The sequence below is a fragment of the Rhopalosiphum maidis genome, chromosome 1 (genome assembly GCF_003676215.2).
Source record: "Rhopalosiphum maidis isolate BTI-1 chromosome 1, ASM367621v3, whole genome shotgun sequence".
NCBI lineage: Eukaryota > Metazoa > Arthropoda > Insecta > Hemiptera > Aphididae > Rhopalosiphum > Rhopalosiphum maidis.
In genome coordinates this window covers 57182498-57206263 of record NC_040877.1, presented here as the reverse complement: position 1 = coordinate 57206263, position 23766 = coordinate 57182498, and the positions used below count along the sequence as shown (strand labels likewise).

The 23766-nt window shown below is 25.7% G+C and overlaps 2 protein-coding genes across 9 annotated transcripts in view; one reads left to right on the top strand and one right to left on the bottom strand.

The window, feature by feature from the left end:
• The window catches only part of LOC113548344 (octopamine receptor-like), a 162218-nt gene extending 155818 nt beyond the window's left edge, over positions 1 to 6400 (top strand). For all 7 annotated transcript variants that reach the window (XM_026949183.1, XM_026949182.1, XM_026949181.1 and 4 more), the window contains one exon: positions 5850 to 6400. In XM_026949183.1, coding sequence (XP_026804984.1) covers positions 5850 to 6022 — 173 coding nt within the window. In that variant the 3' untranslated portion in view covers positions 6023 to 6400. The remainder of the gene's footprint in view (positions 1 to 5849) is intronic.
• An 11627-nt stretch (positions 6401 to 18027) lies between these two features.
• On the bottom strand, positions 18028 to 20342 carry LOC113548924 (PSME3-interacting protein). Of its 2 annotated transcripts, XM_026950027.1 has the most exons (7): positions 20270 to 20342; positions 20006 to 20191; positions 19839 to 19937; positions 19460 to 19667; positions 19237 to 19370; positions 18242 to 18335; positions 18028 to 18171 (listed from the first exon to the last, which is right to left on the bottom strand). In XM_026950027.1, the coding sequence occupies exons 2-6, from the start codon at positions 20100 to 20102 to the stop codon at positions 18268 to 18270; spliced, it is 606 nt and encodes a 201-aa protein (XP_026805828.1). In that variant the 5' UTR covers positions 20103 to 20191; positions 20270 to 20342; the 3' UTR covers positions 18028 to 18171; positions 18242 to 18267. The 2 variants fall into 2 exon arrangements, with proteins under 2 accessions (XP_026805828.1, XP_026805829.1); XM_026950028.1 differs by lacking the exon at positions 20270 to 20342 and having other exon boundaries at positions 20006 to 20256.
• Between the last annotated feature and the right edge of the window lie 3424 nt (positions 20343 to 23766).

The window sequence follows — 23766 nt, the reverse complement described above, 5'->3', positions numbered from 1 at the left end:
AAATCACTATAATGGAATAATTAACATTATTATATTATTATTATGTATAATATCGAACTATAACATTTTTATTTACACATGGCATCAATTACAAAGGTCCAAATATAGAAATATTATCTTCGTTTTTGAATGAGGTCATTGTATATTAACTGCGGGTATTTTAATTCGAAAACCACAATTTCGAATAATAATACCTATAGTTTATACGTATAGGTATGTACACATGAAACATGTTATTACGCTAAATACGCATGTACCTATACATTCGCGGTAGACATAGAAACAACAAAGAGATGAACAGCCAACGGAAGCAATATAAATTTCAAACGTTCCCGTCTCAAAGCAGTGTGTAATAATAATATCCATATCAGCTATCTCCTTTTTCACCTCTATTATGTAATAGTATAAACTATAAAGTTTAAACATCGCTATTTACATCATAAACAATTGCAGATAGCAGATTATACATTGTTATTATAATAGTTATACATAGCAAAAATCTTACGTTTCACAAAAACAAAATGAAACTCTTAAGACTATTATTTTTATTCGCATAAGCATCCGATTTTCCTAATGATTATAATGATATATATATTTTTTTTTTTTTTACTGTTTTAACTGTTAACGTTTTTACGGTGATAACTAATCACTGATTAGTCTACTTTTAAATTGGATACAAATTATAAAAAAAAAAAACAAACAAATTAAAAACAACATTATTTACACGCTCTTAAGTTTAATTATACTTTGTTATATTATAAAGTAAATTCAGTACTATATGCATTCATTTAAATTATTATTTTTTGAATTCATAAATATTTACAAACACCCAAATACTCATATCTTTCGTGCTATTCTTACATCCTATTATATATCGTACAAACTTATTTTCTTCAATTGAGTACCACCCTACTTTACTATTAAATGTCATACTGTAGATAATTTTTTAGAAAATACTAAAATATTTAAAATGAAATTTGAAAGAGTACATAGTTCATAAAAGTTATAATATGAACGAGTACTAGAATGAAATATATTACTTCTATTTTATATATTATTATGTAATATACTATACTCAAAGAAGTCTCTGTATCGTCACAAGACACTCTTTACACGAAATCTGAGTATACCTATTAAAAAACACGATCATTGTGTAAACTGAACAATCCTACAAACCAAAGTTTAAATGATATTATATTATGCAATAATTATACATTATCAAATGATAGAACAGTCATGGCATTTATACGCCGATATCATAATGCAGTACATTGTGTACATATAATTTAATTTGACGCGGATGAGACGATTTTATTTTATTGACGAATCCTATACAATATTTATGCGACCATTAATGATAAAAGATAGCAGTATTTATAATATCATAATGTATGCAATATTGCCGTGAGCCATGACATTTCGGCCATTGTGCTACAAATCTGTCTGCCGCGGAAGAAGTTATGTAAAACAATTAATTCAAGTGCATTGCCATTAAATCCGAATGATTTTTTTAGTGTTATTAATATTTCCTATTAAAACTGACATCGAAACTTGAATAATTCAGATAATTACTAAACATATTGTGCATAAAATAATATATACCTAACCGATTCATTTTTTGCCGTACAAAACAACGCAATAATAGTCGTACCGTTTTTGTTTCGTATTCTTCGCGAATATTGTACAAATGCCATCGCGTTTCGTAAGATAAAATGTGTTTGTCTTTTTGGCCCTTATAAAAGGCCGAAACAACTACAGTAGCTATAAACAAGCACCTAAAATATATGTTTTCACATTCCATCGTCGTTCACGCTCGTACAACGGCGGCGTGCGATATAATATAATTTATACATTACGTATATATTTTTTCAGAAAAATATTTTATATTTTTTGACGAGAGGCATATACCTATTTATCTTGCTTATATTTATATAGTTTACTTTTTCTCGCATATTTTGCACAATAGATGTGTTCTGGGACAAAAAAAACGCACGTAAATAAACATTAGCATACACAATTATTTCTTTCGTCCCAGTAAAAAAAAAAAAAAAAAAAAAAACGATATTGTTTTGCAATAATATTCTTCAATTCACGTTTTCGAACAAGTTACAAAACGGAGTTATCGATTTCCTACAAATCTATGTATTGTATTATATTATTTAGTTAAACGATTTAATCATTTACACGCACTTCATTCCTTCGGTTTATATTCGTTTCTAGAACGTCAACAACAGATTTACCTACCTATACTTTATTTAAGTTGTCATGGCCATCGAAAAACAATCAAAATACATGAATGTATATTATAATATATATATAAGAATTTAAATTTACTAGAAAAAAAAACGAAAATAATGTTAGTATTTTCCACTGAGTAATCACGATTTGATTCAAAATCGATGTTCCAACTATACGATATATATCTAAAATTATATACATGTACTTTTATGAAAATGTAATAAAACTGATGTAAATTCGAAAGCCACCTGGAAAATATACAAATCCAAACTCCGGCGGAGACATAGGCTGCAACGTGTATAACATTATATCAACCGCAAGCTGTGCATATTACAGTTTAATATTATGTATTTCCAGGTATAGTAAATAAAATAGGGTATTGGAGTAAAACCAAGTATTGTTTGAATCATATAATAACGATGTGATTAAGAACAATACAACTTTTACTAGCAAATTATATAATAGTTATCAATCTTGACAGCACGTAAACTATTTAAATATGCTTAAATCAGTTTATTTGGAATAACAATATTTTGTATCTTTGTTCTATTATAGCTCAAATCATCAAATCTGCTAAATATAATTTTATGTATGCATTAAGTACTTGGTATAGCGTAATCAAAATAATATTGATAAAATGTTTTCTACAAAATAGTCAAAAAACATTTACTCACAGCCCTGAAGACTAATACACAAGCACATATACACACACACACACACACGCACATTTATCTATATATATTATATATGTCGTAGGAATATAGTCAAATCAGGCAAATAGTCAAAGAATTTGATTTTTATGCAATTTTACTATCCACCTAGACATTTTAGTTAAATTCCTAATAATTTAATATAGGTATTTACCTATTTCGAGCCAGGCAGATAACAAAAATTACATATTTTGAATTATTTTAAAAATTTAACTATATTTTATTATTAACTATTCATTTATTCATTCCTATTCTTTATAAAAAAAAATATGTATTATTTATTAATATGTAAAATACGTATATGAAATACATTTAATTTCATGTCCTTCAGATCTATTGTTTTAAAACTTAAATTATAAATATGATAGTACGAGTAAAAAAAAATGAATAAAAAGGTTATATTATAATTACAAATTTTTTTACTTGTTGTTACATGTTATTGTTTAGTGGAATTTACAATTCAATCGCATATTCTATATCCTTTTTCGTAACGTCATATTTTTCTCGTTATAATCGATTAGATTATAATTTTTCCCACAGTACTCCATATAATATAGACAAGATTTTCATACAATAACGGATCTACGTTAATTTTCTAAGGTAAAACCTATGAGACTTTTATTATTATTTAATGATAGTATATAGTACTCATACTATCGCACCTAATTAGTAATTAACTATATTTACTTATGTATTAAATATACATAGTTTTTTTTATATAGAATAGAAATGGATAATTAATAATAAAATATAGTATAATTTTTATTATTTGCCTGGCTCGAAATAGACATTTAACCATATGTCCAGGCGAATAGTAAAATTGCATAAAAATTAAATTCTTTGACTATTTGCCTAGGCATTTAATGAAATACCTGACTTTACTATATGTCTACGATATATATGTATATATACAGCTGATTTTCATTTATTTTTGCAATTGTTAACTATCAGATAGCTTATTACGTTGGACTCTGGACTATTTTGGTGGACCATCAGTTGAGAGCTACTAAACTATATACCATAGAACTGTGAATGGAATGAAAGAACTTACTAGATCGTTAGGTATTTCAGTTTGAAATGCATTTAATGTGCTCATGTCCATATTCATTAATATAGTTTGGCATTTGTTTGCGAAAAAAAAATGAAAGACAAATGTAGAATGTCCATCGCAATAATTTGTGTATTTCAGTTACTCGACTGAAATGAAAAAAAATACTATACCTACGTCATATCATTGAATTTAAGCGTTTTACAAAATTAGAAATAAATAATTATACCATTTATACCTGCTAACTGTAACTATATATTATGATACATGACAATATAATATATAATATTTTTATATTTATCCTATTATGTATTATATTTCACAGCATACATTGGCAATTATTAATGGTTTATGTTTATTTATATACATAGTGGTAATCCGTTAGGGATGTAGGAAGAGGGTTTGGTAGAAAATCATGCAGTTAATAGTTAAAGAGAGAGAATAAAAACTAAAATCGTTTAACAGTTTTCAGTGCTATTTGCACTAATTTATTTATTACCGTAATTATTTTTGATAAACAAAAAACTTATAACTTACGATTTACGATATTTGCGCGTACTTGTATCCTATCCACTCCAGAACAAATAAAATAAATGAATAAAACGTAAGCTATACCTATATATTATAACAAACTCGTTCATGTTTCTCGGGATCCTACACGTTTACCCGGATTTCCAGTTGAACCTATACACCATACACCTACCTAGTTACTAAAAACGAAAAAAAAATCATTGAAAAAAACAATTTAATATATAACATCATTATTATATCCCAACGAATTCAAACACAAAATTTATATTATAGGATCAAAGTTTGACGCTAAGCTAATATATAATACACGTGTCGTAAACATTATATATTTAACTAAGACTAGATATAATTATTTACTAACAGTAAAACTCAATAATTGTAGTTAAGTATTAACAAAAATTATAGGTACACTAAACAGATGACAAGACGTTATGTACATAGGGTTCGCGTGTGCAAAAATATAACCTGCGGTAGATACTCTCCCCACGGTATCACGTCGCTCTCCCACACATGCCTGGATTGGGAAGACTTTTTTGGATAATATTTGGTTGAATTTTTAGGGGAGGGGGCTATAAAAATCCAATTTAAAGTGATTCTGCACCCGCTTTCTATACACGAGTATAACATATTACCTTCGATTTTTTAGGGTCTATTGAAATACTTGGAGGCTAAGCCCCCTACCCCCCCCCCCCGATGTCTGTCTATGCTTTCTTTCTCCTGCCTGGGCATCTCAAAAACAAATAATAATATTTACAATATGAAAAGTGAATAGACTAATAAAAATCTCGCTATTTATACTAATGAAACCACATGGGTAATTGCATCACAGCAGCCAATTTAAATGATAAAAATTACAAAATATCATTACTCCAATTTAAAAATCAATAGGCTAAAGCTTTTGTCGTTCACTTAATAGCTAAATTTAAGTTATACTCTTATAAATATATAACAATGGTTAGATTATATTTTACACTTTTTGGATTAGACTATCTTATGAAAAAAATGTATACTAATAGCTTACCGCAATCTACCACCGCGGTGTTCTCTGCATCGAGGGCTTGATCTAGTAAAGATTGATTGTTTAACACTTTGCAAGCATCAAGATACTTTAGGCAGTTGATCTCTGTATTATATTATATTGTAAGCTTATATAGTAAATGTAGAGTCTATCTCAATATCTGTATACTCTATTCTTATAATATATATACAGTATACACCTGCCAATATAATTTTATATATTTGTCATGATATGATGTTTAGTGTTTTTTTTTAATTATTATTTAATTTCTTCTTTTTTTTTTTTTTGTTTCCCTCACACACAGGTTGGATAAATTCAGCCATCAATCCCTTTATATACGCGTTCGTCAGCCAGGACTTCAGGATGGCATTTTGGCGGTTGACGTGCAGCTACTGCACAGGGCACAAACCCAACCCAAACACGCCACACAACCGGTTCGTGATCAGATACAGTCATTATTCGAGAAACCAAGTCTAAACAAATGCGTTGTTCGGTCGTCTACGATACAGCCATATGATATTTCGATAATTTAAACATCTTACACAATATAATAATATATATACTTTATATGGTGAAATCTCGTTAAAACGGTAATCTATCTACGCTAAACGAATTTTTTCCTCGTTGAAATTAGATTGAGACGCGGAAACGAAGTGTGTTTTTAATGTTTTAACGGGTACAAATGTACAATATATTAACTATATTAGTAAAACGAAATTTCCTGTTTAAATCTCGTCGAATATCATACACGCTGATAAACCCCAATTGCACACAACTTATCTTACTAATAACCCATTGCATTATTTTTTACTATTTGTTGTTATTCTTGAGTTAATTTTTTAATTATTACAATTTCAGAGCTTACACAATAATATTTGTCATTAAATAATATAATAAATTATTGTATTTATCGATTGTTTTAGATTTTACTCATAAAAAACAGACGATAATAGATTTTTGAAAAAAAAATATATTTTTTATGTTTTTTACCAATATAATAATTTTTACATATTTTTACTATACAAACATTATTCTTAGTAGTCTATCTTTGAGTAAGTAAATCAAAACTATTCAAATCATAGACGTTTTAATCAGCCAGCTAAATGCTATTTATTTATTTTCATAAAATATATTACGTTTAAGTATACAGATAAAATTAAACAGGAATTTTTTTTTTGGTCCCACAAAATTCCGTTTTAACGAGGTTTCACAGATCTTATCCATATTATATAAAAACAATACAGTACATTTAAGTAGACAACTAGTTATATTTGTGTGTTTATGTAATGTGTGTATTTGTACGATATATTGAACGCAGGGTTTGATCACCATTAAATAATACTGTAAAATAGCACACTCGGTACCGCTCTGGCCACGAGAAATTTTTCAATGGATTTCCGCGCCACATCCACTCCAGTCATGTCGATTCGTCGACCGACATATTACTACTATTATTATTATTATTATTATTATTACCGTCGTCATTCGTGTTATTATTATTATTATTATTATTATTGTTACGTCGATTTTATTTTATTGTGGTATAAAAATTTGACGTACGCGATATTGTATATTATATACTACGAACAATACCTACGAACTAGGAGAGTAAGAAAACTATAACACAGCAGCAGTGTCGATTTCCTAGACGCAGCTAAATAATATACGGAAAGTAAAAACTGAACCAACACAGTGCTGTACAGATTATCGAGTATAACATATCGCAATGTTCGAGCATTAAACACTTTTCTATTTAACTATTCTGTACATATACAGTTTACTCATTTAATCGCCAAATGCGTAAAAATTATATGGGTATAAAAAAATACACTAAACCGATACAAATATTTTTGCTCAGTTTCAATTAATTTTGATGATTTTTTTTATCTGCCTTTAAGCAAATTACATTTTGATTGTTTCGCCAAACTTAAATGCCAATTACGATTCAACTGAGTAATGGAAGAAAATGTTTCTTCGTTCGATTAAGTGCTAAATATTGTTTGCTTTTGTTTTAGTCAATGACTCACTATTATGGTGCTGTATCGTAATTTTTCTTACGAAATCTTATTCGCGAAGAAATTAAATACCACGATTGTGGTGTAAGTAAACTCGTTGCTCTTGCGTGTAAACAAATATAATAATATTTTTATTTACTGATAAAATATTTTATGAATTCGTCTCATAAACAATTGCGTGTAAATATAACAATCGTTCAAAATAAAACAAATAGAATTGATTATATTAGCAATGAATAATAAATATGAATTCAAACATTCAGACATTAACTCACAAGTCACAATAAACACTTAACTATACGACTTTGCAAGAATCAATACAACTTGCTTATATTATTATTAGGTATTTTATTTCATTATATAATATATACATATTTCGATAAAAAGTATAAAATGAAATTCTCTTTCAGACACATTTATTCGCACTTTGCACATTTATTCGTTTATCCATCTTATATTATGCTAACTGAATACTTTTAGCGGACAATAGGCGTGCTTATATATTATTATATAAATGGTTATAAAAATGTAAATGTTAAAAACTCACTCGAAGACGTTTATGTAGGTATATAAGCGCGCACAATAATAATACGAGAAGGTTTGAAATTAATTACCCGCATACATATTGTATGTCAAGTAAAAGAGAAAAATACTCATTGGACATAAATAAATTATTACATTTAATACAATATTTACATTTACCAATTTTAGATTTGACACGTTTACACAGAAATAATTTGATTGAATTCGTTATACATTAAAATATTTGTTGGCTTGTTTATGTTATACGGACGATAAAATGTAGATATAAATATTCACTACAATGAAATGACATAAAGTAGTTACTTAATAAAACGTAAAATGAATTGAAATAAAAAAAAAAAAAAAAATGGTTAGTTTAAATGTTAATGTAATTTTGTGATCACAAAGTATCATCTGAATAAAAAATAAATAAATAACGTGTTGAAAATGGTATCAAATGTATTATACACGTTAGAAGATATTTTAACATCGTATTTTAAATACAAATTCGACTTACAAGTCACCATACTCAAATAGTAAAATCATTGTGCAAAAAGGAATTTTATTTTGCATTAATTTAAATCTTTTATTACAGGTATGTGCTGGTAATAATGCGAAAGTATTTTGGCCTTTAGGTAATATCAATTTAACTATATTTTTAAAATTTATGAAATAATTGTACGTTTTAAGCGTTAAATTGCTTGTTTGTCAGTATTTTTTTTTAATACGTTTAAAAAGTTAGTAATGCATAAAACAAATTATGTACGTTTATAATATGCCTGCAATCACACGTATCACAAATTTTCAAATAATATAATAACAATAATTGTTTGAAAATTCATCAATTCCCAATTAATAAAAATTAAAAATTAAAACACTTCAAAAGTGTTAACCGGCAGAAATATAATTTTATTAATAACTTATTTTCGACAACATCACAGCAGAAATCTAATTAGTTTTCTTATTTGACTACTATTTCTTTTTTTTCTTTAATTAAATAAATGACAAAATATCACCAAAATGATAAAAATTTACTAAAATGAACTATAATACTGATCCTCCTCCTTACTGGATTTTTATTGTAATATTCAAAAAAAGAATAAAAATCGTAATTTTAAAAGGCATTTAACTACTTCTACACTATAATATATAATACAAATAACAATGTTAATAACTAAATCAACGTAAAAATATATAGATAAAAACAAATTTAAACTAATAATTTTACTTTAATGTCCCATCGAAACGTATTTAAAGTCTAAAATATGTGTTTTATGCGACTAGTTTTGACTGTAATGAGTTCACGAAGAGTGAATTCTTTTAGCTGACCTGTGAGCAATCACAATGACACAATATGGTCGAGGTTTTAAATTAATAAATACAATTATCTAGTCACTAAATTAAGCATAACAAATATTGCTCTGGATAAACTTATTATTTTCAAATAATATTGTGAATCGTAATTCGTAATAATATAATACTTAATTTAAGTACATACAATCGAGCGAGACAGATCACGATCTACAGATTAGTACATATATAGGTATGACTACAGGTTACCGTTACTCAGCGTTTGGGAGAGAAAAACTATCGTCAATTGAACCAGTGATGAAATTTATAAAGATTGCGTCATACATAATTGAAAATTGATAAATTTCAACAAAACATTAATTACATTTTTAATAAAAATACAATTTTACTATAAAAAATTATTTAGTACTTAGTATAATGTGTACAGTGGCGGACTCGTGGACTGGACGACCAGGATACTGGGAAATTTCCCGTTGGGCCGCTCTCATATAAAATATATATTTATTAATATTATTATTCTGAAATTATAAACTAAAATATTACCTAATAAGTAATAAGTAATAAGTATGTAATATTATTAAACAGAAAAACCCTGATTTCTGATTATTTTAAATTGCGGGACCGGCTTGTGTTCGGCTGGACTGTGCTTGTTGACAATTTATTGTAACAAGTTTAACAATGGAATCTCAAATAGTTATTATTATTATTTATTTTTTTTTTTTATATCAATTAATTAAAATATTTAAAAATGTAAAAGCTAAATTGTATTTACAAAAGTATATAATAATTATATATATATATATAAAGGACCGTTAGTGTACTTAGGGCCGCAAAAATTATGATTTTCCCGGGCTGTATTTTCTCTCAGTCCGCTACTATTTATGTATAATTATTACTTATTAGTGTAATTTATCATTGTTAATAGTCAATTTTATTAAGATTTATTTTTATTAGTCACAATATTTTAAATCACCGTTAATCGTTTTACATTTTATTGGCCCATATTTAATGGTTATATTATAATTAAATATATATAAATATTGGCAAATCTAAAAATATTTTATTTTATTGAAATTTATGAATTTTAAATTATGTATAAAATAATCCTTATAGACGTAGAACATCGGTTAATCACATGATTTTTACCGATCACCGTGTAACAAATAACATAAATTTAAAATACATTTTGTTAAGTATCATTTTATATTTTAACGTATACATAATATCGTTACATTATAAATAACATTATTGCGTTACTATTATGGATGTTGAAAATAAAATTATAAAATATTATTATGCTGTTACTTGTTTACGGCCCCATATTGTTGTCTGATTTTGGCGACAAATTCTCAAATAAAAAAAGTCTATTTGTATAAATAAATGTCATAAATGCCAATTACGATCTCCTATTAATTAATTAAATTACTGTGTTATGACTGTTATGAGTACACATATTGTATCTAATGTATAAGACCATATATCGTACATAAAATTGGCTTGTTGTTTCTGTGTATTTTTTTTTTTTTTTAACGAATATTATTATAAATTTAACTAATTCTAACATGCGTTTACATTTTGTTCAAACGAACAATATTTTAACAATGCATTATAAATAATTGAAGTTGTTTTAATTTATGTGGTGATACAAATTTGTAAATAATTTAAATATTTACATTTAAAAATATAAGTGTTTGATAGATATACTTCATTGTTTGTAAGAATTACAATTATAAAAATATTATTATTAATGATCGATAAAAACGTATTGCATACGTAATTTTGATTCGTGATTTTAAATTCAAAAAAATATATATATTTTGTTTGATTGTGATGTGATATTTTTTCAATATTAGTGAATATGTACGATCAAAATGTATATTAATTAACTACAATTGTATACACAGGTGAGACAAGAATCGTAAAGAGTTGAGTTAATAATTGCCGTAAGCCGATAAAATCAATATATACATCTATATGATTATATATATTATTTATACTTTCACACAGTAAATAAATCTGTTTTAAAAATGTATACAAAGAATGCCACACGAATTTGTTCAGAATTTTTCAAATGAATGTAATTCAATAAATTATGGAAACATAATAGAAAATGTTGGTCATCGTTGTGTAATTGTTTTTAAAATGTTTTAAATAGTTTTTATACAAATAAAATGTTTTGAAGTTTCACAAGATTCAATTCAAAATTGGATATTATAAATAAGTGGTAATAAATAATCATAAAATATCATACATTATTTATTTAATAGATGTAAAACAAAAGTGTGAAAATGTATCTATACCCCAGTATATTATAGATATGACGGTTCGTGGTTAACCGCTATAAGTTGCGACTCACTGTTAGTGAAAAAAACGTAGGAAAATGTAACACTTCAAAAATAGGTTAATTATATTACGCGTCACGTGAACTAATTTGGATGTTCATTGTTCTGAGATAAATGTACCTATTTATGAGTAAAAAAAAGATAATTAGATTAATATGTTTCAATTTTAATATTTTATGTATTATTTGTTTTTATAATTTTTTTAGCTAAATTTTTCGATAAAATATTACTCTTAATTTATGATATTACCTACAACAATAAAAATAGTATTACGATTAATTTCATTACAACTTTTTTTTAGTCGATCTTATCAATCATCGTTCGTTACCAGAGTAAATGCTATAAATAAGACATAATATTATGTACACGGTGTTAAAAACTTAAAAAACGATAGTATATAATATTACCTTCCTCGTTCCTTCCTATTGAACATTTTTGAATTCTTAATTAATAAGGACCCAACACCCCATCATATTTGAGATTATTTTTTAAAATTCCTCTCTTATTTTAGGTGTAAAGCATATTAACTTTTGGTTTTTATATGACAACGAATATTTATTTTTTCTTATTTTAATATACCTACTCGGAAAAAAAATAAAAATAATAAAAGTTAAAATTTTAATTTTGAATGTGCTATTTTTCAAAAAAATAAATTAAAAATAAGAAAAAAACTTTAGAAACTTTACTGAATTTCTAATTAAGAAACAATACTTAGTACAACTAATATTATTTAATACATAAAATTCCCTGTAATTAAATACCTAGCGAATCACGATCAGCGGTGTAACGTAAAAAATGTCTTAATATTTTAAAATCACCATTATTAGCATTTCATACGAAAGTCATTCTTATGAATAGCGTGCTGAATATTCACAAAACAATTTTAAAAATGTTAATTTTTACTTGGATAAAATTGAACGTTTTTCTAGCACCCTTCTTGCAAATCTAATACATGTATATATTATAATGTAACAATGCTTTTAAGGTACAATACAATTTAAAAAATATTTAGATTAATTTCAATTCATTTCTACAACTTTTAAGTAAATACGAGCTAGAAATGTTGCATGATATGATATCATAGTAATTAATATATGCTATATTATTGCTACTTGGTTTTAGTAATTAGTTGTACTTATAAGTACGGTATACCGTACCCGCTACCCACATAATAAAAAAATTAACTACCTACCTACAAATAATAATATCGAATAATTTATTCTAACAAAATCATTTTTAGATTCATTGAATTCAAATTTAATACAACCATTACAATAGTCAGTAATAACTGAAATAATAGACCTACTCAATGACAAGGTAAATTCTAAATCTATTAAATAGCAGAACTAGTTCCTTTTTTGATTATCAAAAGTTAAGTTCACGCCTAACACATAAGACAATATGTTCGATATTCAACAATGTCATGACATCATAATTCATAATATTTTCAATACCTATCGGTTTTCAGCCATAGTAGTGATTCACGACTCATAAGACTCAAATAACCGCTCCAAAGCAATTTATTTACTAGAAACTTTCCTTATTGTAACAGTCTTCATTCACTTCAGACAATAGAGTGAATGTATGGGGTTTGCTGTCAATTAATATTGTATACTATTGTTAGAGAAAGATGCTCATCAGTTTCGATTGTCTATATCATATTGAAAACAGGATTCTTAAGAACAATAATAAATAAATTTATCAAAATAAATAAAAAATATACAAAAAAGATAGGTATAAAGTGTGTATCGCTCTGCTTTACACTTTATGCCCAATGAATCACTGGTCCAGAACTGTTATGAGAGTAATATGAATTCAATGATATATTATCGATTACAACAAAACAATTCTAAGCGGAGACGCGTCTAGATGGTCTTTCAGTTTAGATCACTAAGTTTATTTCATGATAGGTTTTCTTTTAATAGATATTGAATAATATATTATACTTTTAGTTGTACGGTAAGTATATGTGATATTATTTTTCTGTAAATACCGTGAAATAGTAAAAATTTAAAATACAATAGATAGATAATATTACAAACAAAAAATAATAATAATAATATAAATAATATTAATCTCTTAAAATAAATCAAAAATGTCATTGTGCTTATAGTAAAATTCATAATAACATAATATACGTAGATTTAAACGCCGATGACTAATGTTTTTGATTTATAACAAAATAATTAATATCATTAAAATACGTAATCTCGTAACAGTGTTTATAGGTATGTTCTTTGGTTGTTTTAGTTCCAATATGAAATATTTTTGAAGAATATTATATTACATTTTTAAACTTAATAGCAAAAAAAATTAAAGATTTTATAAATTTTGTATTACAAAATACTTGTATTTAATGAATAATTTATTTTTAATCAACATTTATAGAAATGAAAATTTTTCGTACTTATAAAATTATAAATAACTCAAAGAGTGTCAAAAATTCAAAATATTTTGAAAATTATACCATGTATAAAAAGTATAAACAGTTGGTGGAAATTTCAAATATCTATGTGATTATTTATTTTTGAATTACCACCAAAAAATAAAAATCGTTTGAGAATAAATAGTTATCGTGTAGGTAGATATCCAATGACGTCGAAATTTGAACTTCAAACAGTTATAAAAATTAATTTGACGTTACGATGAAATTTTTTTTAAATTAAGTTGCATAATGTATAAATAATCTTTTACCTAGTATATTTTTAAATTAAAGGTACAAACAGAAATAATTTTTTGCAATTCTAACCACAAAATAATTTGTAATTTTCGAGATTTTGACGAATTTAGTGAAAGTTTTAACTTAATATGATAATAAAAAAATAATATGATTATAAATCTTTGATATTTTTAATTGGTTAAAGAATCTTTTATAAGGAACTTTACATTAAATTTTCAAGCATTTTCACCCATTCGCCAATTTAAAAAAAAATCCAAAATTTCGACTGTCTATAATTAATTCAGTGTCAAAATATTTTAAAAATGTAATGCATATATACAATGATTATATAAATACTAAATGAAATTTTTGAATTTCTGAAGGAATCAATATTATTAAAACTGGTTTAGCGTAAAAATTCTCGTTTTATCCTTACTTTTTTTTTCAATTAAAAAAAAACACTGAGAAATTTTTCCAAAGAGAAATCAAATTACCAACTGTTAGATTTATTGAATAACTATCAAAAACCACCCCAAAGTTGAGAATTGAAGCATTTTTAATACCCCAGACGGCGATGGCGATGAGACAAAAAAAATACATCATTGTAAAATCAAATATCAATAAATACATTCATCTCTCCGCTAGAATTTAAAAGAATATAATTTTATATGGGTATAGTATATTAACATTATTATTTATTGTTTATTAGTAGAATACTAGAGCACGGATTTTTATGTAATAAAAAAGTCAAAATATTTAAATTATAATGATTATAATGCCGTTATTTTGGCCAGAATATATTATGTTAAAAAATGTGAAATATTTAACATACCAACATTTTTAAATAATGACTATAAAAAAATGTAAAATTCTTAATAAAAGCATGAACATAAATAACTGAATCACTAAGCTACTAAGCTGTATAACCGATAAGACGATGTCAAAAACCTTTTTCTATAGATAATAATATTATTGTCAATATATCTGGAAATATATAAATATAAAAACTATATGTAGTATATGTATAGGTATATACGAATATAAGAAAAATATTAATATAAATTTACTTCGAGTGTGTGAAAATATGTAAAAATGAATATCTCTAAACTCCGATTATTTAGTTATCTATAGTATTGCAAATTTTCAATTAGAATTAAGAAATTCTCATTCAATACATTATATATATACCTATGTCCTATACGTATAAAAATTTACTCATTTTGGGATAGAAGGCTTTTTTTAAAAAATCGAGTAACTAAGTACCAAATAATATGTTTAGGCCTATTTGAACATGATCATATTTAATGCTTAATGGGGCTCAGTTATTTCTTGAAAAAAAAAATTGAAATAATGTTGATTTAATTGAATTAAGGACTTACAAAGTTACAAAGCTACAAAATAAAATGCATGGAATTTAATGATGCAATAATAATAAATAATAATGGTTTTTTTTTTGCTTTGGGCAAACTTTGAAGTTTTAATAAAATATATAGTTTTTTTTTTTTTTTTAATAATAATAAAACCAAATGAGCACTTATACGCAAATACGCAATACACATATACAGCAACACCAATAATATAATTAATATTATATACCTACCTATAACTGAATTCCATTCAAGAAAATGCTTTTATGCAAATGTCCATCTGCCTGCAAATGACCCTTTTCAAGTTCTTGTCACTATGAAGGGTTTCTCTTTTATGGTGCAAACCAAACACTGATATTGTATGGTTAATGGTAATATATTATATAGTAGGTATAACATTATGTGAATAATAAAATGTCGACCTTTATAATCCTATATAGTTATACCTATAGCCAGCTGTAGAATATCGTTTTTCTATTTAAACGTATTAATAACATATAATACAGGAAATAACATATTTTTAATCATTATTTTGCTGAATATAAATTTAGTAATAATATATTCTAACGAGAATAATAAATTAGATAAGCGAATCCTGATAAAGTATTGTAGTTGATCTGTTTTAGATGCCTATCCATAATGCTGTGTTTTAAAGTAGGTGTAATAAAATGATTTTGGTAACGTTTAACTGTTCTGGGAAGACAATACTATGAATATTACATTGTTAGGTATTACTTTATTAGATGATTTAGACAAGGGTTAACAATTAATTGTATATTAGGACCACATTTAAAATTCAGGAAGTATACGATGGTCATCAAAACACAACGTGCATATTTAACTAAAGAAAGTAAAAGCAAAATCAAATGAAAAATAGGTACCTACATTATACTATGATTTATTATACATGGTATTAAGATAACAAAATTGTAATCGTCATTTAATGTGTTTGTTACACCTAATACATTGTATTTTATTTCATTTAAATGAATAAAGTTTAATTACTACATATAGGAAATAATATATATTGCATTAATACAAAAAAACCTATATTGTTGTATAAATAAATACAAATTTAATTTATACATAATTAACTTCTTTTTAATTTGTACCCAGAAGTTATTTTCAAAACAAAAAGATCTAGTCTTCAATTAGTTGAAACTATTTGTACTTCCTACATTTTTGTAGATATTCATATAATATTACAATGTAAAACTGTTGTCTTAATTGTTGAACCCTTCAGTAATCCATTTACAAAAATGTATAATTTAATTATTTGTTGGCAGTACCCAGAGTTGGGCAAAATATTGTCTAGATAATTATTCGAATATCAGCACCAATTCAATTTGATATGACATAACCAAAAGAAAAAGATTGTATGGCATGATCCCAATGTAAAATAGGTCATATCATCATAGATGACAATTTCCAATAATAAGCTATAAAAGGCATCTCAGAATGAGAAAACCCTTGTTGACTACAAAAAAATTATTAATAGATTTACTTTATTATCGATGTTACTTTTCAAATTACTCAGTAATTTTTGTGATAAAGAAAATAACAAAAACAAATAATAAGTACCTAAGAAAATTTTTAATATTTATAAATAATAACTGAATCATACATTTTTTGTTGTAGATAAGAGTTACCAATGCAATAATGTATCTATTTATGTACAACTGTACAAGGCATACATTTATCTACCTAAATAATATGTCCAGCAGTATATACAATGACTAACATTAGCGATCAAACTAAGAAAAAGTCTTAATGATTTGGGAATTGTATATAATGGGCAAAGTAGATTAAAAAATATTGTTATAAATTAACATAATAATAAAATATTAAAATTGAACCAATAAAACAAAATTTGATTAAACATATTAAAGTATAGGATAACTAAATTTTTTTTTATTGTTCTACTTTTTTTAGCACTGTTCAGATACATTAAAAAACACTTTTATAATTTCTCTTATTATAATTTTATAGATTAAATTTAATTAATTTACCATAAGATTTCTTCCTCTGTTCCATAGTTATGTTTTTTGAATGTGAAATAATTGAATAAAATACTTGTATTTTATTATTATACCTATATTCTAATATTTTTAATTAAGTTTTTCTACTGTTTTATTAAATTAAAATAATGATTATTATGAATAAAAATTTAATGGAATAGTAAATATCATAACAAAATAATGAGAATATATTTTATGACATTATATTTTACAACTTTTATCATAAAAATATAAAACGAAATACAATTAGGCAATTCAATTTATGTTATATAACTTTAAATGTATACTGTTAGACTTATACGTATTATATTAAGTCAAAATATAAATAACAGTTGAATTTATGAATCACTTAAATATTTAAGTTGTTATTTAACTGAAAAGTTCTTACTTTCCTGAAACAAAAGTATAAGTAATTGATATTATTTATAAAATTATGATACCAAAATAAAATAATAATTTCACCTAATTTCTAAAGTGTATACAAGGAACTAGTCATCTTCGCTATCAGAACTGTCTGAATATGCAAGACCTGGTAAAATATTAGATTTGGTTTCACCTGAAAAAAATAATACATACATACATTACATATTTATTACATATAATTTACATACAAAATTTTACTATTTTAAGTATTAATGATTGACATTTTACTTAATGGAAATATTAACACAAACCTATTTAAAATTATTAATATTAGAATAAAATTTAATACCTAATGCAAACAATTTTGTAGTGTTATAATTTGATTTATTTACATCCATACATATTATAGAGTTATGTTTGTTTTTTTTATTAATATGTATGTTGTCTACCTATCAACATATAATAATTAATCAATTACCCAAATTTAAGTTGTCAAAGTGTTAAACTAACATTAAAATAACAATAAATAAAACAAAACCAAGCATGTTAAATACTTTCAACTGAATAGAATAGAAAATTAAATTAGTTGAATGACATAACTATTTATACTAAAAGAACAATAGCTCTAAAAATAAAGAATAAAAATAAATATTGTTGCATAGCTTTAAATTTGACCAAGTTATATATTGCAGTAGATATTTTTCTACATCTAGTAAATAGTAGTCTATAATTATTTTATTATATATTTATATACATTATATTATAGCATTTAAGCATTTTTATGTGTTGCATATTTTTTTTAACTATAGTTAATTATTTTAAAATATTGATCTAATTCTATGTAATGATAAAATTTACAAAAAAAATTGTCATAATAAATTTTTTATCGAATTAAACTGTTATGTCTACTTCAATAATTTCTTTTCTTTCTAATAATTATACACATTATGGTATCTTAAATGAATATAGAAAATAATAAATACAATTGAAACTAATTATAAGTTATAACTATAAAGAAAATATTTTAATTAATATTATTTATTTTTTAAATACATGTGTGTTTATTAGATAGACAATACAATATACTATCATACCTATTGATTTCTCTGGTAATATTTTAGAATCATCAGTGGTAGGTTTAAGTTTTTTTGAAGGATTAATAGGTTCTTCGGATGTTCTTTTTTTTACGATTGCACCAGCTAATAGTTTACTCTGGGTTTTTCTTGTTCTGCCAATAACATAATAAATACAAAATATATATTTATTTTACCAATACTTTGTTTACGAATATAAATAGTCAAACATAATTTTACTTACACACTATTTTTCAAAGTCTGTGGTTTAGGAATAGTGGCCACTAATGGAGAAACTACAGTTTCACACTGAAGAGTTGATACTTTTGAACGAAATTCTTCAATCTGTCTGGCCTCTTCAATTAATTGACGTCTTTCTTCATCCATCTTTGTTTTATCAACTAGTTCAAGAAATCCTACTTCATCATCATCCAGTCCTCTAATCATGTTTTCTAAACAAATTTAGTATGAAAGAAATTTCTAATTGAAAAACCACTCCCTATTACACTTTGAAGTTTAGACTTAAATTATTTTAAACAATTACAACAATTAATTTATTTACCAAAAAATTACTTCATGTGTATTAAGGAGTTGTTTTAACAAATTTTGCACAAACTATTTACTGAGTTTATGGGTTTCTTCATATTCGTATTCTTTTTTTCTGCGTTGTTCTTCAAGTCTATCGAACAACGATCGGTGATCATACTGTTCTTCGGGTACCACTATATAAGATAAAATACAATTTTTATTAAAATTACCAGGTTAAGATGAACTTGAACTATCATGTTACCCAAAGGCTGTTCAGCTGTTCTAACTTTGTCCCATTCTTCTTGACGAATTCTGCGCCGTTCGGCAAGCTCTGTTTCCGAAACAAATCCGGAACTCATGTTTGTAACAATTTTCTGTTACGCCGAAAAAGTTAAAGAGACAAATGGTTGTTACATTTTTTTGTAACCGTCGCTGTCTATGTTATCACCTTTATAAAAATATAAATGGAAATTATTGCGGTTGTTACCTGGACGAAATATGATTTAAATTGATTTTAAATACCTACATGGCTATTAAGCAATCAGTAATAAATAACAACAGTTGGTAAAAAATACATAATATTAAATAATAATATTGATATTATGCTTATATTATTGTGCCTATCCATGAATGATAGTGTTATCCTTAGATAACGTTTTCGAAAACCGTTCCAAAGAGTATAGGAACGATCATCGTTTATATTAGTGATAAATGATAAGGACTTATTTAAATACCTACCGTATAAAATATAATATTAAGGTATATTAAGGCCTAAGGGGTAACAAAAAAAAAAAATTATCTGAATATTTTGACATCATATATTTCTATGTAAGAGAACCTTATTATTTTTTTTTCTATTTGTGTAAGTTATATTTTATTTAAAAATGTTGGGTCTTATATTTTTACATACATTGTACGTTACTTTTTTATCTTGTACTACTATTTCTTGATAGTTGATACAAGATAGATAATAAATAGATAATAAATAATAATTAATAATTTAACATGTAAACGTAATGCTCATTGCCCACGTATAGTATTTATCGCAGCCAGCTTGTCATTAATATTGCTTCTTACTCTATAGTTTATACCGACAAGTCTCCTATAATGAATATACTTATACATATTAACGATTTTTTAAGACATTTATTTTGTAATATATCACCTTAACTTCGCACACGAGGTTTTGTTTTTAAAGTATTTTTTTTTTATTCTTTTAATACAAAATACAATATAATATATTATTAAGGTTAATAAAAATAATATTAGACAGGTAACTAATTATATAATAAATATAATAATTAATACATAAGTAGGTACAATGAACTACGTCGTTATCGGTATTAAATGTATAGGTTATAAATTAAAATTAAAAAAATAAAATTATAATGTAAATTAAAATAAATAAAACTAAATTAAATAGATTTGTGACCTTAAACTGACCTTAGAGATGTTGAAAGTTGAACAACTAATGAGTGATCACTGCCGATCGTTGAATCACAAAGACGTGGGAAATTAACCGGTGCACAATAATGATTAGGTATGACTTTACAGATATAATAGTTTAAGTTCACCTGGTTTACGCCGATATATTGTTATCTTTATTAATTTTATGGAATCTTTTGGTGTTAACAATTTTTTTTAGAATGCGGAGATGTGGTGCGTCAGTTTTAAAAACCAAACGTGGCATAACGACATTTATAACTATAGGAATATTTAAACAAAAATATAACAATTGAGAGTGGCTCAATGCGGCTATGACAAAAAATATGCAATTAAGAAAAATACATACGAAAATATAAAAAAAAACTATTTAAAAAAGTGGACATCGGATAGGAGATTACAATCAACGAGAAGGGAAGATATACGATATGGCGAAGTGGGTTTAAGATAGCGAGTATGATATTATAGTAGACGGTTCACCGGCCTCACTGTAAGCCACCGCAGGTCGCCTTTGCAACGTTATCGCAGCTGGTCATGCAGACGCGGGCGTGTTTGTTCAAGTGATGCGACGATCATATTATCATGATTACAGGCGAGGCCAGACTTCTTGGGCGGCGGGAGCGACCTGTGCGCGCGTTCACGGCACAGATGATGACGACGGTCGGCGGAGACCGCGATGGACGGAGCGAACGAAGATTTGATGCTGCGGAATCGGCGACAAACGGAGGCGAGCCGTGAAAAAGATTAGAGATTCAGAGGACCGAGCAGCAACGCGCATTGCGGTCACGATATTCTCCGTAGACTTATTATTACCTATCAATATTATTATTATATTTCGGGCTATACAGTGTGGTACCACTAAATATCTCATCTGGATGGCCTTGCATTAAAGTGATTATTTTAGAGGGTCAAGGGCTTAGGCGGTACTTAAATACACATTTATTTAGATTTTAAAATATTTTACACTTTTTCAGGTGTGCGCATGTGCACTACAATTTACATTTTATAAATGGAAATATTATTTTTTCACATATCAATATTTTTTTTTAAACGTTTTTTCTATAAAAAAAACTGACCAAGTTAGGAAAGTCAACATTTGAGTTTATGCATAATTCGTATCAGCGGCGCCAGACCTGTGCCCCGCGGAAATTCGACGTTTCAGAGTTCGGTGGCACGTGACTCTAACAGCGATCACCGGATGCAGACGCGTTAATACGTATAAACTATATTTTATAATTTAATATAAATTTAAAATGTGTTTTTCTGCGTGAGTCACTAAGCCATGTTTTTTTTTATTTGTTGAAGGGTATAACACTTAAATGATGTTACCTAGTTAACGACATAATGACTAATAAAATCATTAATATATAATATTTAATATTTATGTATACTTAACAGAAGATTCGTTGGTACATAAAGTTATACATGACTACATACGCGACATACGCTTTAAATACTAAATACGTATTACGTATTTACATATATAATGTTTCAAGAAATAGTTGAAACATCGTATACAGCAAAGTATAAGGATTGTTGGTATATGTCTTATATGTTATGTGTGGGGCTAGGGATTTTCTAGGAGTTTGCATGTTTTTCAATAATTATTAATAACATAGCTAAGTAAAATATAAATTTGTTTCATAGCAATTCAAGTGTAGGTATGTTTAAAATGTATAGATGCATATTTTACAAATTTGACAATTTTTCATTTATAAGTACATAGGTATCTGACAATTTGACATATAAAATACATATTTTAAATTAGAGTTTTTCTCGCTGATCTATGCATTGTTACTTATAGGTACACCTGAAGCATGTTTCCAAGAAAATAAATCGAAAAAAAAAATAATAATAAACTATTTATAATTTTGGCAATTTTGCAAATATTATCTAGATATTAAAATAAATAGATTTTATTCTATACTATGATCAAAAGTCGTAACCCATACAAACCATATTTTTTTAATCCATATTTAATGGTTCTTTTGGGCATAAATGCGTGTATATTTTAAGGTTTTTTAGGGCATGAAGTTCCTAACCCTATTTATAACTTACTATGTATTTAGGTATATACTTTTTCTGTAAACCTACATTTTGGACACCAGTATCTACAATAGAAGATTTGTAATTTGAATAATTATTTTTTTAATTATTAAAAATAATTGATTGCCTATTTATCATTATGAATTATGCTGTAAAATACATAATAACATTTCAACCGAAAATACTTAACATATGTTTAATTTTACTTAACAATTTAATTTGATACATAACCCTACTATATAGTGAATAAAAATAAATAAAAGAATCTAAAATATAGCTGTCCTTATAACTACATATTTAAAATATAGTTATTTATTGTGTATTTTAGTTAGGTTTACCAATATATCAATACATTAAAGTAAAATAAAAATTATTATTATTTTGCGATGGTAAAATTGCTGTAGGTATTAAAATAAAAGTAACTTAAGATAAATTTAATTTTTAACAGATAAGTAGGTATTAGTTTAACCCTTATCTGAGGTTAACTTTGTATTTAACAATTGCAATGTCAATGGTCTACTTTTAATGCTTAAT